Here is a 17,943-nt window from a genome sequence, read left to right on the forward strand (position 1 = left end):
AAAGACATATGTCAACATGAAGGGAAATGTAACAATATTGATGGCGGCTTCACATGTCATTGTACTGATGGATGGACAGGGGACCGATGTCAAACAGATGTCAATGAGTGTGAACATAATCCATGTTTACATAGCGGAACATGCCACAATATCAATGGTAACTACACATGTCACTGTTCTGATGGATGGACTGGGCACATATGTGATAATGACATCAATGAGTGTCAAAATAACCCCTGTGATCATGGCGGCACATGTAACAATGTTAATGGTAGCTACACGTGTCACTGTTCTGATGGATGGACTGGACACATCTGTGATAACGACGTCAACGAATGCCAAATTTACCCCTGTCAACATGGCGGCACATGTAACAATATTAATGGTAACTACACCTGTCAGTGTGCTACAGGCTGGGCTGGCTGGCATTGTGATCGTGATGTTAACGAATGTGAAATCAGACCAACAGTATGTCTAAATAACGGGACTTGTACCAATGAAGAGGGCGGTTATAGTTGTGCCTGTTGGTCAGGATGGGCCGGAGAAAATTGTACATCTGATGTAAATGAATGTTATCAAAACGTTTGTAAAAATAACGCCACCTGCACCAATATCTACGGTGGTTATCATTGCCAATGTACTGAGGGTTGGCTAGGTATTACTTGTGAGCAAGATATAGATGAATGCCATGGACATCCTTGCCACAACGAAGCTACGTGCCTGAACATTGCCGGATCGTTTAAGTGCATGTGTACCAGCGGATGGTCTGGGGTCGACTGTGACGTAGATATAGATGAATGCAAACTTAACGTCTGCTATCATGGAACTTGCAAAAACACCGATGGGGGTTTTGCATGTGCATGCTTTGAGGGATGGACGGGATCGAATTGCACGTATGATGTAAGATCGACAACCGGTCATTCTGTTCGTGAATCAACAATCTCTTATCCTGGCCACAATTCAACGATTGCACACGTTGCGCTCCAGACGACAGTGGAACTAACACAAAAAACAACTGGAATTGCCATTACAAGTAAAAAAACACAAGAATATACTCCACCAATATACTCTTCATCAAAACACACTAGAAATATCCCTGGCGTTTCAACACCGACCACATCTTATACCCATAAACAACACAAGACTACCCAATTCAGTGCTACGAAGACTCGAAGTTCTTCAAAAAATCCGGTAACCCCAGAGGTTAGCCACAATTCTCATAGTAGCCGATATGCTAATTCTAAGACAGTAGCAAGTAATCCAATAGTGTCCCACTCTGTTACTTCGTCTACTGGTGGTGTCGGTACATCCTCCAAGATTACAAAACCCACAGTTGCAGCTGCTGGACCGTCGAATGCAAGTGCAAACAAGGGGAATCAGGTAAGGCTTGTTTACTTGTCATGCAAAAACACAAATGAATGGCACCTTCTCTTGTGGATTGGGTAATAATATACAACTGTCAACCTTTTTTCATGTGAATACGAGGATTGTCAAACTGAGAAAGTGATATTTCCCTCGGCTTCGGGATATATCGCTTTTGAATGTTGATAAATCCTTGTATTCACCTGATTTAGGTTGACAACTGTTTTATTACATGTATATGATATTTTACTTTGACATGACACAGACGCTGTTATGTGTGAAATTTTGTAAGAATCATGTGGTTATAATTACGTTGCTTTTGAATATGGTATGTACAAATGTATGTGGCAGCGCAGGACAGCAATTGTCGCTTCAGTGGCTCTCTGGATTTTTTGCACACTTTTTGTTCAAGATTCTCGCTACTTCCTCCTCGAAAAAAAATCCAAAACGCGTTTTGTCTATTTTCCTTAGGTCTGTCACGTTTAAATCGACATAGTCGTCTGCCATATTTACTGTACGGAAATAATTTCCATTGGTGTCTGATTGGTCAATATTTTACAGCGGGCGTTTTGGATTCAGTTATTAACCTGCGAGGCTCATGGTGATTTTTTTTTTATTTCAATATCAACTCTCGAGCGAATTTTTGTCATTGCAGTTTACTATCGCATCTAATTTTGATCTGTCGGGACTGTTTAGGGCAATCAGCATTGAGTAAATAATGTAGTCATATAATTATGATGAGTGTAATATGTCATCCTTCTGGGACTCATCAGTGACTCTAGGTCCAAATGATGGACATGCAAGAGATATTTATATCATAGCATCGATAATAGAAAAAGAGGTATACGAACTCGCGAAATGATATGAAGCATTGCCAGTATTTATGGGAATTAAGAACTGGCATGAACGGATTTCCTGACTTTATCTATACAGTGTATGTTTAAAGATATTGCGTTTGATATATGATCGTATGTCTGTTGCAGAGTTGGGCGTCGACTAACTGGCCGACACTAGTTGGCGTCGGTGGTGGGGTTTTAATAGTTGTGATTTCGGCGCTGATCTTTTACAGGAAGCGGAAGTAAGTCTTTGTCGGTCTATCATTTCCTTATCTAACATTAACGTCAATAAATGTGTGTTAAGTGTATATATAAGAACGGATATTGTGGTCACGAAACACAAATAGTGATACAGTATCATCTCAACCAAGATCGGTACAAAGCAGACAGATAGTATGTACCACTCACTTATACATGTTCATTTCTAGTTTATTTTTCTCATTAATTTGTATTGGATATACTGGGCCAACTGCACAGGTTTCAGCTATCATTATTCAATATTGACACCACATTGATAATGTCCACATCGTGTCTGTACGTGTTGTAGAATGAAGGCTAACGGGGCCACCTATATAGACGAGACCGACCTGACATCCACTGATACCGTCCGAGACAGCACTGCTGCTTTAGTATTTGAAAATGCTGTTTACAACACCATGGACACATCTCATGTATGATTATCTATTTATCCATTTACTTATCTGTTTTATCCTTCTCTGTCCTACAAAAGCGATATATGTAACCCTGTAATGTTGTTTGTATATTTATCATAATCATAGATATTCGTGTATTGTATGTAACCCTGATATATTGTGTATAATCCTGTAACTTTGAGAGTATTTAGTGTAATCCTGTAACTTTGTTTGTACTGTGTGGTATCCTGTAACTTAGTATATATTGTGTGTATTCCTGTAACTTTGTATGTAGTGTGTGGTATCCTGTAACTTTGTTTGTACTGTGAGAAATCCTGTATATTTGTATGTAGTGTGTGGTATCCTGTAACTTTGTTTGTAGTGTGTGGTATCCTGTAACTTTGTTTGTAGTGTGTGGTATCCTGTAACTTTGTATGTAGTGGGTTGTATCCTGTAACTTTGTATGTAGTATGTGGTATCTTGTAACTGTGTATGTAGTGTGTGGTATCCTGTAACTGTGTATGTAGAGTGTGGTATCCTGTAACTTTGTATATAGTGTGTGGTATCCTGTAACTTTGTATGTAGTATGTGTAATCCTGTAACTTTGTATGTAGTATGTGGCATCCTGTAACTTTGTATATACTGTATTGTGTGGTATCCTGTAACTTTGTATATAGTGTGTGGTATCCTGTAACTTTGTATGTAGTATGTGTAATCCTGTAACTTTGTATGTAGTATGTGGCATTCTGTAACTTTGTATGTAGTATGTGGCATCCTGTAAGTTTGTATGTTGTATGTGTAATCATGTAACTTTGTATGTAGTGTGTGGTATCCTGTTACTTTGTATGTGGTGTGTGGTATCCTGTAACTTTGAATGTACTGTGTGGTATCCGATAACTTTGAATGTAGTGTGTGGTATCCTGTAACTTTGTATGTAGTGTGTGGTATCCCGTGACTTTGTATGTAGTGTGTGGTATCATGTAGCTTTGTATGTAGTGTGTGGTATCCTGTAACTTTGAATGTAGTGTTTGGTATCGTGTAACTTTGTATATAGTGTGTGGTATCCTGTATCTTTGTATGTAATGTGAGCTATCCTGTAACTTTGTATGTAGTGTGTGGTATTCGGTAACTTTGTATGTAGTGTGTGGTATCTCGTAACTTTGTATGTAGTGTTTGGTATCCTGTAACTTTGTATGTAGTGTGTGGTATCCTGTAACATTGTATGTAGTGTGTGGTATCCTGTAACTTTGCATGTGGTTTGTGGTATCCTGTAACATTGTATGTTTTGTGAGAAATCCCGTAACTTTGTATATACTATGTGGTATCCTGTAACTTTGTATGTAGTGTGTGGTATCCTGTTACTTTGTATGTAGTGTGTGGTATCCTGTAACTTTGTATGTTTTGTGAGAAATCCCGTAATTTTGTATATACTATGTGACTTTAATATCACCAAAATCAAACAGTCAATGGAATTACATAAATCCTTTGATATCTTATAAGTCTAACGGTTGGTTGAAGCGTACACGGATTTTTTATATCATTTAATGTTAATGCTAAAAGTGTGCTATCACTTTTGTAAACACCCACATGACCTTATCATCGTGGGATAATGTTCAATCAGTTGTATGAAAACTCGACCTAAATACAGAGAGAATAGCTACGACATTGCTATACATGACTTCTACTGTCCGTTATGTGGAAATCCACACGACTTTTATATCACATACACAATGTCTGTCATACCGTTCCGTTATCAAAAATTTGTTCATATGACTACCCATTTTTTTTCTTTTTCAATATTACTATCAGTCATATGAAAACCCCTGACCTTATATCGGTTAACCGATTACCATCCATCAGCTTGGATAACTCTTTTTTTACTGATAAATGCATCACAATCACTAATCATTTCATTGTTAACCTGTCTGTCATTATCTGTATGTTAATAATGATCTCCTTTCAGCAATATGTTTGTTCGCTTGATAACCGGGACGAGATACAGGTACACAGTACATTATGTATTAACACGTGTGTCTGTACACATCACAGTTCACATATACGCATGTATATTGGAACACACATGTATTATCATGATTTTTTTTAAATGTTGATTAGGCATTCACAAGTCCTAGTGAATGTTGTACACTGCTATGGTTTTTAAGTTATTTATATAATAATAACTATCAATATTTCAAATTAACTTGCAGATGAGGGGTTAATTCAAATTTTAGAAAAATAAATATCCGTAAATGACCTTTCTTACGAAATCTTGTTTACTGTTGTTGGGCTCATTTTCGTGAAAGAAAGCATTATTTTCGTGCGTCAGTACGCTTTTGCACAATATCGCGAGATATCTGGTGATACATGTAACATGAAACTTACAGGTACATCTGAAATAGAGACATGAAATATGACAGATTTATTTCGAACTTGTTTCATCCCAAACCCAATTTGTTTATAATAGGGTATGGTATTTGAAATGGTCTTGTTTAACTACGCTTTTCTGTGTGTACTTTTCTTCAAATAGGACAGGTGCTTGCGTAATTTATGTCGAAACATTCCTGTAGATGGCAAATAGCCATTTAGATTAGATCATCTAATAGATCAAACATCAATTATTTGCTTGTGTCCTTTTAATATTTCGACGTAAAATTGATTTGCATCTGTAACTTATTCTTTAGTAAATAAACTAGATTTTAAAGGTTACCTCTAACATATTAAAAATGTCATATTATGTATATTGTTAATCGCCTTTTGTATATGCGTAATATCTTGGTCCTTCAGGCAACCGTCCACGGAATAGTTTAGACAAAGTGCAGTATGAGTAGTCATTTTACATTACACATAAAACGAGGTCCCCTGTTATCTCCCATGTTCATTTAACTGAATAGTGTTGAAATACACAAGTCGGAATTATATGATGCGTTGGCCTCGCAATATTACGTGATTTGTTATTTTTTTTCTGCTACGAAAATGAGCTCAGACGGATTTCATTCTTTCTAATATTATATCAAGGGTTAGGTAAATAATGTTTAAGCTTTAACATCATTTGTATATGAAACATTCCATTGTGATTGCCTGTATATCATTAATGGAATCCATTTTGATATAACACAGCTGCACTTTATTTACATAAACATCCACATATATGCACAAACATCCACGTAGTTTAAGACAATTAATCACTACACACATCGTAACACATATATCCCCCTTTATTACAGCTCGTGCACATTATTGTAGTTTAATACTGATAATAATTCATAAAAACAGTGTGAAAATGTATCTTCTGGTGAAATATACGAAAATATCGATAATAAGCATTACACTTTTCTTACGTTTTACGTTTAAAACAAAACATTTTACTTACGTCAATAGAGTATATTATTCGCTGTAAACAATTGAGATAGGTCGATACACAGCTCTAATAAAATTGTTAGCTATTTCAACAAGGATATATTGATGGACGTTGTCGTTGAATGAATTTGTAATAAGACATCTGTTATCAGCGATGAAGTGCTAGTAGATATCCTTTATGTATTATTACATCCAGGAATACCCGTGTACCAGTGTAATGGGGGTATTTATTACACCACAGGGATAAAATAGAATAGTAATAAAATGTTTGTCATACATAAAACAATAATTATTTTCCTTTATTCTGCACCTGATTAAAATATTTTCTTCATAGTTTTATCTTGAAGTCGTTGTTAAAATTTAAGTATTTAGTGTATCCAGAGCAGATGCCTTTCAACTTTCAAATTAAAAATTTTAAGTAATTTCCATTGTTGTATTACACATTCTAATTATAAGTATTTAGTGTATCCAGAGCAGATGTCTTTCAACTTTCAAATTAAGATTTTAAAGTAATATCCATTGTTGTATTAAACATTGATCCGCTTATTTTCAGGACGATGAAGAAGACGCTTATTCTGAGATGAATGAAAATGAATGCCGACTCTAAAACATCATGGATGTACAAAAAATACTGTACCTACCAAACAGCTCACAACGCTGACCTCCTGTATCAACCACACTACAGGCGGTGATCTCAGGCTTTATCAACCACACTACAGGCGGTGATCTCAGGCTAGGAAGTTGTCTTTTATGGAATGTTAAGTTGAGAAATACCAGTTTCTATGATGAATTTTTTATTCCAACATGATGTATCTTGGAGCTGAAATTCAGGTCTTTATGAGATATATACTCATGATGGTATATATATATACAGTGTACGATAAAGCATTCATCTACGTATTGACAGGAGTGTCGGATCAAATTGTACGTAACAGTTGTATTCATATTATCATTAAGATTGTATAAGTACTGTATACTTTGTTTTTATCATGTATATAACAGATAATATTCAACTCAGCTATCAATAAACAGTAGATATCACATACATTATATTGGTATCTATACTATCATAAAGGTTTGTCACCAGTTCAGTCAGATCTCAATAATCATTGGGCCAGAACGCTTATGACAGAAAAAGTGAGATTAGAATTTGCCCTTTGTTATCACATTCTCAATTTGAGGTCTTCCAAAACCCCAAGATCAAAATTATCAATTAGATGTCTACCGAAGCCCTCAGATCAAAATTATAAATAATATACTAAATCGGGAATCATACAACCTCAGGTGACGGGGCCGATAATACGAAGTAATATGGAGTTCTATTATAATAGTTAGTACTAATTGCATCCATCGAGTAAATTTAACATTTTCACCAAAACTTTCGATACCAAATGGAAAGATATACATAATTTTTTGGCGTTGTAATGTGAAATCACTGATTTGTAGCATACCTCCTTACATATAATGTACGTACGTGATACTCCAAGTAGTATATAAAGGCATACCATTCCAAGTGTTTAACGAAGGTACAGCGGTAAAGATTGTGATTCAGTTTAAACATGTCATTAAGAGTTGTTTTATAAGGAGATGAAGATCTGATGCCGTGTACTAAAGACTATCCTCTCTGGGAGGAGGAAGAGGTTAGCAGTTTTATCTGGATTTGAAGTTGTCCCTCATTTCTTTTCATAGATAGAAATAATTGTCATAATTAGTAGAGAAATCGTCGGCGAATGTATATAAACTCCGGATATTACACATACATATTCTCGTGAAAATTGACAATGGTTTAGATTTTAAACAAGCATTTGGTGATATTGCAGATTTACCAGTCTTTAGATAGTAAATCTGATTAGTGATGTTGTGTTTCAGTTTGCCGTAAAATTATGGAGGGATTATATTGCAACGCAACATATATTCTGTTAATTGTTTATTTGATATTTACATAGTATATTCCATCGGTCGTGTATGCTGTGTCCAATGCAGGTTATGTTCTACCGTTAACTTAATAATTTAAAAAAGTAATCATAATTGTAAATGTCATCGACAATTTGTTATATTTATCATTTATTAATTGTTATTATGGTCGCTAATTTGAAAGGATTATATTTGCTTGTCCTAAAAATCAATCGCTAATTAATTATATTTATCGTTAATTGATTGTAAATATCATCATTAATTTGTTTGATTTACCTTTAAGTCATTGCAAATATCACCATGAATTTGTTAGATTTATTAATGTTTTTTTTTTTATGTGATCATTTATTTCATACATTTATCTTTCATTTATTTTAAATATCATCATTAGCTTTTCGGATTTATATCTAATTTGTATTTTGTCAAACTGATTTTTCATTCCTGTTATATTTCATCTTTATGTTTATTAACTTTTTGGATTCATCTCTTATATATACTTCATTACATCTAAACTTTATATTGATATGTGTTATATTCCATAAGTGCTGTGTGTTATATTCCACCATTCCATCATGGATTCATGATATATTCCATCATGGTTTGTGTTATATTCCATAATTTATTTGTATTATATTCTATCATTGATTTATGTTATATTCTATCATTGAATTGTGATATATTCCATCATTAGTTTATGATATATTCCATCCTTGATTCTTGATATATATATTCCAACATGGGTTTGCCATACTTTCGATCATTTATTTGTGTTGTCGCCTAGACAGAATTAACTGTATCTTATACCCCAGTGACCATATATTAATGCCATGTAAGAATCAACACAGGTCAGTCTTATGTGTGGTTGATCCCTAAGTTTTTTTTTTGAATTTCTTGTCGCAATTGTACTTACTTTGTTGAAGATTTTTGTAAACTCGAGAAAAAAAAAAAAAAAAAGCAAAAAAAAAAAAAAAAAAAAAACCCTGATGTATCTAGCCTTTTAATTTGAATTATAGAAATAACCTTTGAAATAGCACTGGTGATTTATAACAGAAATAGCACTGCTGATTTATAACAGAAATATCACTGGTGATTTATAACAGAAATAGCATTGGTGATTTATAACAGAAATATCACTGTGATTTTTTGTTCCCAGTAAAATATTAATGCTGTTTTGTGACAGAAAATCAATGTGAATTTTTGTTCCCAGTAAAATGTTACTGCTGTTTTGTGACAGAAAATCAATGTGAATTTTTGTTCCCAGTAAAATGTTACTGCTGTTTTGTGACAGAAAATCAATGTGAATTTTTGTTCCCAGTAAAATGTTACTGCTGTTTTGTGACTGGAATATTGATATGATTATCTGTTCCCATTGAAAGGTTACTCTGATGAATTGTTAAATCAGCGAAAGCGTGATATATATGATAGTTTGTGTAATGTTTAAGTATAAGGGTGATGTTTGTATGTAACCTGAATTTCAAATTGTACTATTTGCTTGTTTCGTGAAAAGTTTTATATTATTATGATAGGGTTTTCTTATTTATTTATCTTTATTTATGTATTAATTCATTGTTATAATTATTCTTTTACATACCTTGGCAACCGTCGCCCGCCAACAATTCCTTCCAGTAAACGACTTGTTTCTCTGATTGGAATTAAGCTTAAAAAGCTGTAAATGACTTCTCTGGAAGAAATCAATGAATATCACTCATATTTGATTGATAGCAGCTGTGATAGGCTGAGGCGCGGGGCCCATTTGATCCGGATTTAGCTCAAAATTTCTTTGGTTCGATGGGGGGTGGTGATGTTTCTATGTAACCTGAATTTCAAATTTATTATTTGCTTGTTACATGTATAAGTTTAATATTGTTATTTATTATTTCTGGTAATACTCCCTCCGAAGCAGGTCCCAATGGAGGAAGCAGAGCATTTTTACAATACTTTCCCTACATTAGGGATGAATTGATGTGGTCCATATTAGGTCTGAAGGCAATCCAATTTTGTATGTAAAGTGTTGGTCTGGGGCCAAAATCCTTGACAATGTGTGAATGGGATCCAATGTTCGTGTAAACAGTGGATCTCAGTCCTGAAAGGTGGGATCCAATGTTCGTGTAAACAGTGGGTCTGTGTCCTGAAGGGTGGGATCCAATGTTCGTGTAAACAGTGGGTCTGTGTCCTGAAGGGTGGGATCCAATGTTCGTGTAAACAGTGGGTCGGAGTCCTGAAGGGTGGGATCCAATGTTCGTGTAAACAGTGGGTCTAAGTTCTGAAAGGGTGGGATCCAATGTTCGTGTAAACAGTGGATCTGTGTCCTGAAGAGTGGGATCCAATGTTCGTGTAAACAGTGGGTCTGTGTCCTGAAGGGTGGGATCCAATGTTCGTGTAAACAGTGGGTCTGTGTCCTGAAGAGTGGGATCCAATGTTCGTGTAAACAGTGGGTCTGTGTCCTGAAGGGTGGGATCCAATGTTCGTGTAAACAGTGGGTCTGTGTCCTGAAGAGTGGGATCCAATGTTCGTGTAAACAGTGGGTCTGTGTCCTGAAGGGTTTGATCCAATGTTCGTGTAAACAGTGGGTCTGTGTCCTGAAGGGTGGGATCCAATGTTCGTGTAAACAGTGGGTCTGTGTCCTGAAGAGTGGGATCCAATGTTCGTGTAAACAGTGGGTCGGAGTCCTAAAGGGTTTGATCCAATGTTCGTGTAAACAGTGGGTCTGTGTCCTGAAGGGTGGGATCCAATGTTCGTGTAAACAGTGGGTCGGAGTCCTGAAGGGTGGTATCCAATGTTCGTGTAAACAGTGGGTCGGAGTCCTGAAGAGTGGGATCCAATGTTCGTGTAAACAGTGGGTCGGAGTCCTAAAGGGTTTGATCCAATGTTCGTGTAAACAGTGGGTCTGTGTCCTGAAGGGTGGGATCCAATGTTCGTGTAAACAGTGGGTCGGGGTCCTGAAGAGTGGGATCCAATGTTCGTGTAAACAGTGGGTCTGTGTCCTGAAGAGTGGGATCCAATGTTCGTGTAAACAGTGGGTCTGTGTCCTGAAGGGTGGGATCCAATGTTCGTGTAAACAGTGGGTCTGTGTCCTGAAAGGTGGGATCCAATGTTCGTGTAAACAGTGGGTCTGTGTCCTGAAGGGTGGGATCCAATGTTCGTGTAAACAGTGGGTCTCAGTCCTGAAAGGTGGGATCCAAACGAGATATTAGAGATAATCCATTGAAAGTACTCCATCTGGATGATTTTATTGAGGCAGAGGGGCGGGATAAGAAGTCAAAATAGAGTTGGTTATTGATAGTAAGTACTGTTCAGCTTATTTGCTTTTAACCTATTTTCTGGAGTCAGAAAGTCAAATGCTAGTAAAAGGAAATTATTTATTACAATGCATGTTATTTAGTGGCAGATCAGTGTCCCAAACTAAGAAAATATTTGTTATCTAGCTCAAATGAGTGTTTTACTACATAAATACTCACTGAAATATGCTGGTGAACGATACATGTCCTCTAGGCCTGTTGTTTCTGTTACATTTAATAGAGCTATATCACTGTTTGTTATTTAATATGTGCAGTCAATGTGTGAATAAAAAATGCTTAAAACTTTAATTGTTCTTTTTTCTTATAGAAAAGAGGGCACCAATCGGAAAATTGTAATTCCAAGTGAAATCAAATAAAACTATTGAGCAATAGTTCAGCTTCCATGGAAAGGTGCTGTTGCAGAACCGCCCACAGCGATTTCTTGAAATCGACTATATTTTCCAGTAAAGCTATGAAAAATACATATGGAACAAGATGTTATTTTCCACTTGACCCATAAGCGCGCCCATAGCGCCATCTACTTCACTTTTTCGCTTACAAGCATACCTGTGTTTTTCACAGACCCATAAGTGGTATTTCTGTTTGTCACTGAGAGGTTTTCTCATGACTAGGTATTGTACATACATTGTAGTTTAAAATGATAAACAGTTGACCATGAAAAAACGAACGAGTTTAGTACAAGATGACGTAGAAAACCAAAATTCGAAAATTTTCATCAAATTCAAATACCATTTTTAAAATCAGCGGCAAATTCGGCACGATAATATGCGAGTACTATCGATGTTAGTGTTTTAAAAACATATTTGACTATCCCTCTGTATACCAGCAAAAGAAAGTCGTGCCGAATCACTGGATAAGGGCAGTAATTCAATGTTGAAAAATGTATGTGGAAAAAATGCACGGGCGATACAAGTGGTCCTTGTCGTACACAATAATACAACGTATTGATTTATTATGAAAATGATTTGATACAATGTCCATGGCAATGTATTATGTTCTACTATGTTTAACATACTTATAATAGTTCCGTATTACGTATGATTCATCATTTTCCTCACTTGACCACCTTCGTCTTCAGTACTTCTTCAAAGCTTCTCCTCCGTTGGGGTGTGCCCCACAAAAGTTCCCTTTGCCACTTGGTCTTTTGACTACTCACCGCGAATGGTGCTCGGCGTGTTGTTATAATTGCTGTTACGTTTTACAATTCTATTTAGTTCAGTTATTCTGTAGTAAAGTTGTCTTTGTCTCCAATTGGAAAATGGAGAACTCCTGCGTTGGGTTGGGATGTAAAGTTAAGTTCAAGTACAACCAGGTTGACGATGGTAAAAATCCGCGAAAAATTCAGGACTGGATGAAAGATGTTCTCCTTTCTGAAGGTGTCATACTTTCTGAATCAACAGAAGCAAAGATGTGTCCAAAATGCTTTCTCAGATACCTCAAGAAACGTCCTGCATCCAAGAATGCCAATGAACCGGAACGGGAAAAAAGCTTTCGTAGACAATGATGATTCTGTTGACGAATCTGACACTCTGGACGGGTATCTTTCTGTAGATGATTTATACTACGCCCCTTCTTCGAACAGAAAATGTAGCATTTGTCGAACTTACAACATGAAGAGTTCTAGCTGCATCAGTGAGAAAGCAAGACACCAGCTGCTTATCAAACATAAACTGTACATGCCTGAGAATTCCAGGGTGTATTCAAGTCATCTTCTTGGTAAGGATATCAGTCCTGACATTGAGCCGGTTTTGACAGGGAGGGATAAAACTTGTTAATCACTTAGGCACCAAGTCACCAGCTCTTATCAACGATTTACTCAAAATCATACAGAACATGTCCAATAACTTGTCAATGCTTGTATTAAACTTCGACAACATGGATGATGAAAATTGCCAAGCATGGACAGGCTGGGATTGTAATCAATCCAATCAAATACACGATGCATGTTCCGAACATATTACTGGTACAAAAGCATTGTCATCTAAGAATGCCCTTCTGCTGTTTTGGGTTAAACTCAACACAGACATATCTTTCACTCAGTTGGCTTCTCTTTTCCGCATTCACAAATCGAGCGTCAGCAGAATTTTCTAGATCGTTACAGGTGCTCTAAATCAAGCCGTAGTTTCCACACATCTTGGTCCGGATCACGTGTCTAGGGCGCAAGCGTTGGATCACAATACAGTTTTCACAAAAACATTCTTCGGCAACAAAGTCACTGTAATATTGGATGGTATATATATATATATATATAGGGCAAAGAAGTAATTCAAACAGTGTAAACAATAAGGTTTGTTAAATTTTCGAGGCAATCCGCAAAAGTGAAGAACATGAGTTTCAGCGGAAAAGTTACTGCGGTCAAAAAAAAAACAAACAAAAAAACGCAACTACGTGAAGTTTATGAGTATTGTGTTCCCTAACGGTTACGTTCTAGACACTGTCGGCCCATTTCTTTGTAGTTATAATTACGCCAAAATCACTGACAAGATACTTACCTCATTACAAAGTCTGTCAGGTATCCTAGAGGAAGATGATAGGTAATTGTAGACGGGGGTTTCCGAGACATTTTGAGCAAACTATCAGACGAGGGATACGAGACTCACATGCCGACATTTCTCAAACCTGGACAACATGATGGTATAAAGGCAAACACAGACAGGTGTATCACTAAAACAAGATGGGTGGTCTAAAGTTATCACTCTCGTTTCAAGCAATTCAGATTTTTAAAACTGAACTCACATCAAACTACTTCATCAAAAATCTCGAAGTCTTCTGAAAAGTGTCACGGCATGTCTGAATTGGCTACGTGGACCCATATATCAGCCTTCATCAACAAAAGCAGCCGAAGATGAAAAAGTTGCTCTGGAGATGAAGTCACTTCTAAACAAGTCCAACATCCTAGCAGAGCGTGTTGAGAAAGAGCCAGACCTATCACGGAGAGCCAAATCCCAATGTCAGAAGCTAGAGGCAGCCCAGCTCGAGTTCCCACGTCTTGACCAAGAATATCTAGAAACTCTAGCATGTGGGACGTACCAGGTGAAGTTGGCCCCCGGATACATATCGGAACATTTGACAGCAAATGGAGATTATGAAGTCATGGCATACCAACACTCTTCTGACCTGATTCGATGTCAAATCCGATCTCGTCATAAATCGCAAACGAAATACAACATATGGATCCAGTACTCAGTTACCGAACAACCACCAATACAGAATTACTACTGTACGTGTCCAACCGGTCAGAGGACTGTTGGTATGTGTGCTCATATCGCCAGTGTTCTCTTCTACCTTGGGGTCTATGTCCATAGTCAGTCTCGAAAACCACTTCGACCAACCAAGTTTATGCCACTGATGAAGTAAATAGCCCGCTAATACATTGTATAATCCAGAATGTAGGGAAGATACTACATTAAATGTTTCTGATATACACAACGTAGCGTCATTGTCACTCTTCAAAAATGATCGACAGTGTCTAGAATGTAACTGTGAAGGAATATAGCACTCATATATATATATGATATTAAGTTCTAAATACACAAATAATACATGATGAGCTGAATGAGCAAGAACAAAGCACATTAGTTGTACAACAAAGTCATGGAGATAGGAAAATTGGTAAAGGGACTAACATTATCCTGACAAAAATCTTGAAACAAATAGTTTCCTTGAAGGCGAATTCGTCCAATCGTGTTTCCTATAATATTTGAACGTATTTCTTTTTTCATGGATTACACAAATGAATGGAGATATTTTCTATCGACAAAATTCGATAGTACTCGGGGTTTGAATTAGACAAAATGCCGTTTAAACGTGCATTCAACTTTATGAGAAATATCATTTTTTATGTTTGATGTCAAATTTCACAGAAACTAACGAAAAGATTCATACAATCGATATCCGATTACGTTGCCCGATATATAAATGTAATTTTAGTACAATTTTCCTTACAAACAAATAACATTTTGACCTTATAAATACTTGATAAAGTGTGCTTGTGAGTATTTACGACTTTGGTACAAAATGGCCTCGTTCTGGCATGTCCGGAACGGAACAAGGTTTTCATATGTACTATCAGATGCCCAATGGATATGTCTATCCGGGCATTAGGTAAAGGATCGATTTCCATCGTGGGCGGTTTTAGAGCATTCCTGCAACGGCACCTTTGATTTTATCAGGGCCCAGTATAGAGATACAGGTGCCCTATAGAAATTACTCCATCTGTTTGTCTATGGATTTTGTTTTCGGCTAAAAACTTGTATTTCTATCGACATATTTACTTGGAATTTGGTCAATATGTTCAATTCACTAAGAAAAAACAAAAACAAAAAACAACGACTTTAAAAATCAAAGGTCAGAGTCAAATTTTGTATACTTTCACTGATGGACATTTTGTTGTGACATGACATATTCGAACTGGAACGCGCCGTACCAGCAGAAGTGAACCCTATACGCATGGTTCGTTTTCTTAATCGTACTGCCTGGATCCAAGATAAAAAGCAGGACAGGGCATCTTCATTTGCTCATGGAATTGTCTCGTTTTTAATGAAAGTGAAATTCAGAAATAAACAAATATCTTTCAATGTTTTTTTCATGATTAGATAAGAAAAATAAACGTGGGTTTTGTAGAGGGCAATGGCGTAAACATTACGTGGTATACTTAATAGGTCCAACAAGTACGATCCCAATAAAGGACGGCACGATAACGACCATACAACTCCATGTTGTTTATATAAACGGGAGCCCGAAGTTGGTTCCAAGTTCCGAGTTCCGTTTAAGAAAATCGGAAATAGGAACAAGTTTCGTTTTTCGTTTTTTTAAAGAAAAACGGAGCTAGAAACAATATAAACTCCACATACTGTATGCTCAAACCTTGTGATGTATAAAAACAGCTATCACCGAAATCTAGAATTGGAAAAAAAGGTAATCAACTTGGACATGCATAAACGTAGGTTATGCAAGCAGATTTGTTACTATCAAGAAAAGGAAAAAATCACAAAGGGGAAATTGATATCATGCTTATCATAAAATATGTTGTGTACGTTACATAATATAGCACAGTTTAAGAAAGGTATGTTATTGGGTACCGACTACATGTACATGTACCGGGTCTTCATTGTTGTCTGTTAATTGATTAAAATAATAACTAAAAGAAACACATTACATATCCCATTTAAATAATCAGTAAGTAAATACATGTATACTGTAAACGGAATGACACCGTTATCGGTGTGATAACGGGTAATTATCGCTGTACATAGGGACACAGATGTACCTGTTGTCATTGTCATATAACTACTATATGTACCACGGATGTATGGGAATGAGACATGATAATCCAGTATAACGTCGGTGTCTTCCTCCTCCTTACGCTGCTACAGGGACAGGTAGGATACAGCCTCCGTTTTTTTTTTGACTGATATGAGTACATTACTGTAGATGTGGGGGACAGCCACGGCCGGCTTCTCTTTATTTGGCCGATCCTGTACATTAACATTACTGCAGGTGTCGGGGACAGTCGTGGTCGCTTTCCCATTATTTGGCTAATCCTTACATTACTATAGGTGTCGAGGACAGTCATGGGTTGTTTCCCATTATTTGGTTGATCCTATATATTTAAATTACTGCAGGTGTCGGGGGCAGTCATGGTCTGTTTCGCATTATTTGGCTAACCCTATGTATAACATTACAATATGTGTCGAGGACAGCCGTGGTCTGTTTCCCATTATTTGACTAATCCTTTAAATTTACATTTATATAGGTGTCGAGGACAGCCGTGGTCTGTTTCCCATCATTTGGCTGACCCTATACATTTACATTACAATATGTGTCGAGGACAGCCGTGGCTGGTTTCCGTTTGGATGACCCTATACGCTTCCATTACTTTACGTACCGGGGACAGTCGTAGTCTGTTTCCCATTATTTGGTTGACCCTATATATTAACATTACTGTAGGTGTTGAGGACAGTCGTGGTCTGTTGGTCTTGATTTTATCTTAAATATATGTACCTTTCTATAGGTGTCGGGTACTGCCGTCAAAGTTTCAGTCGACATTGTTAATTTCACCAACCCGGATGGTAAGCTATACAGAAAAAATCAACTTCAACCATGTGATCCAAGTACACATGGAAGAAATCCATTAAGGACAGGAGAGTGTGACACGGTCTTCAATGTCACATTATATCGGTAAGTGTATATTTAGGTATACAGCAACGTGCCAAAAATATGTCCCATTCTAATCCAAGATGGCTGACACAAAAATAGAAACGTCACTTTTGAACGGCGTTAACTCACCTGATACAGATGGAATTTCCCTAGTACTTAGGTATACTGTCCTTTCTGATGATCACTTACCTACAACGCCTTGGTAAGTTGTTTTACAGTTTCTTTGGTTACTTTAACGGCACCCTTTCCAAGATACGTCGGAGTTCTGACTTCAGATTTTCAACGTTGACAAACCAAAACTTAAGTTTTAAAATTTTTTCTAAAGCTAAAGTAGCTAAATATTTTTGAATATTCTTCAAGGTTTCACACAATCGCGACTTTTGA

General features: G+C 36.7%; 1 protein-coding gene across 1 annotated transcript in view; it reads left to right on the forward strand.

Annotated features, from left to right (window-relative positions):
- The window catches only part of LOC117331133 (delta-like protein B), an 18,859-nt gene extending 7,171 nt beyond the window's left edge, over positions 1 to 11,688 (forward strand). The window contains exons 6-10 of the mRNA XM_033889727.1: positions 5 to 1,380; positions 2,346 to 2,440; positions 2,746 to 2,869; positions 4,794 to 4,832; positions 6,741 to 11,688. Coding sequence (XP_033745618.1) covers positions 5 to 1,380; positions 2,346 to 2,440; positions 2,746 to 2,869; positions 4,794 to 4,832; positions 6,741 to 6,794 — 1,688 coding nt within the window. The 3' untranslated portion in view covers positions 6,795 to 11,688. The remainder of the gene's footprint in view (positions 1 to 4; positions 1,381 to 2,345; positions 2,441 to 2,745; positions 2,870 to 4,793; positions 4,833 to 6,740) is intronic.
- The last annotated feature ends 6,255 nt before the right edge of the window (positions 11,689 to 17,943 follow it).

The sequence above is a fragment of the Pecten maximus genome, chromosome 7, assembly GCF_902652985.1.
Source record: "Pecten maximus chromosome 7, xPecMax1.1, whole genome shotgun sequence".
In the NCBI taxonomy this organism is placed as follows: domain Eukaryota; kingdom Metazoa; phylum Mollusca; class Bivalvia; order Pectinida; family Pectinidae; genus Pecten; species Pecten maximus.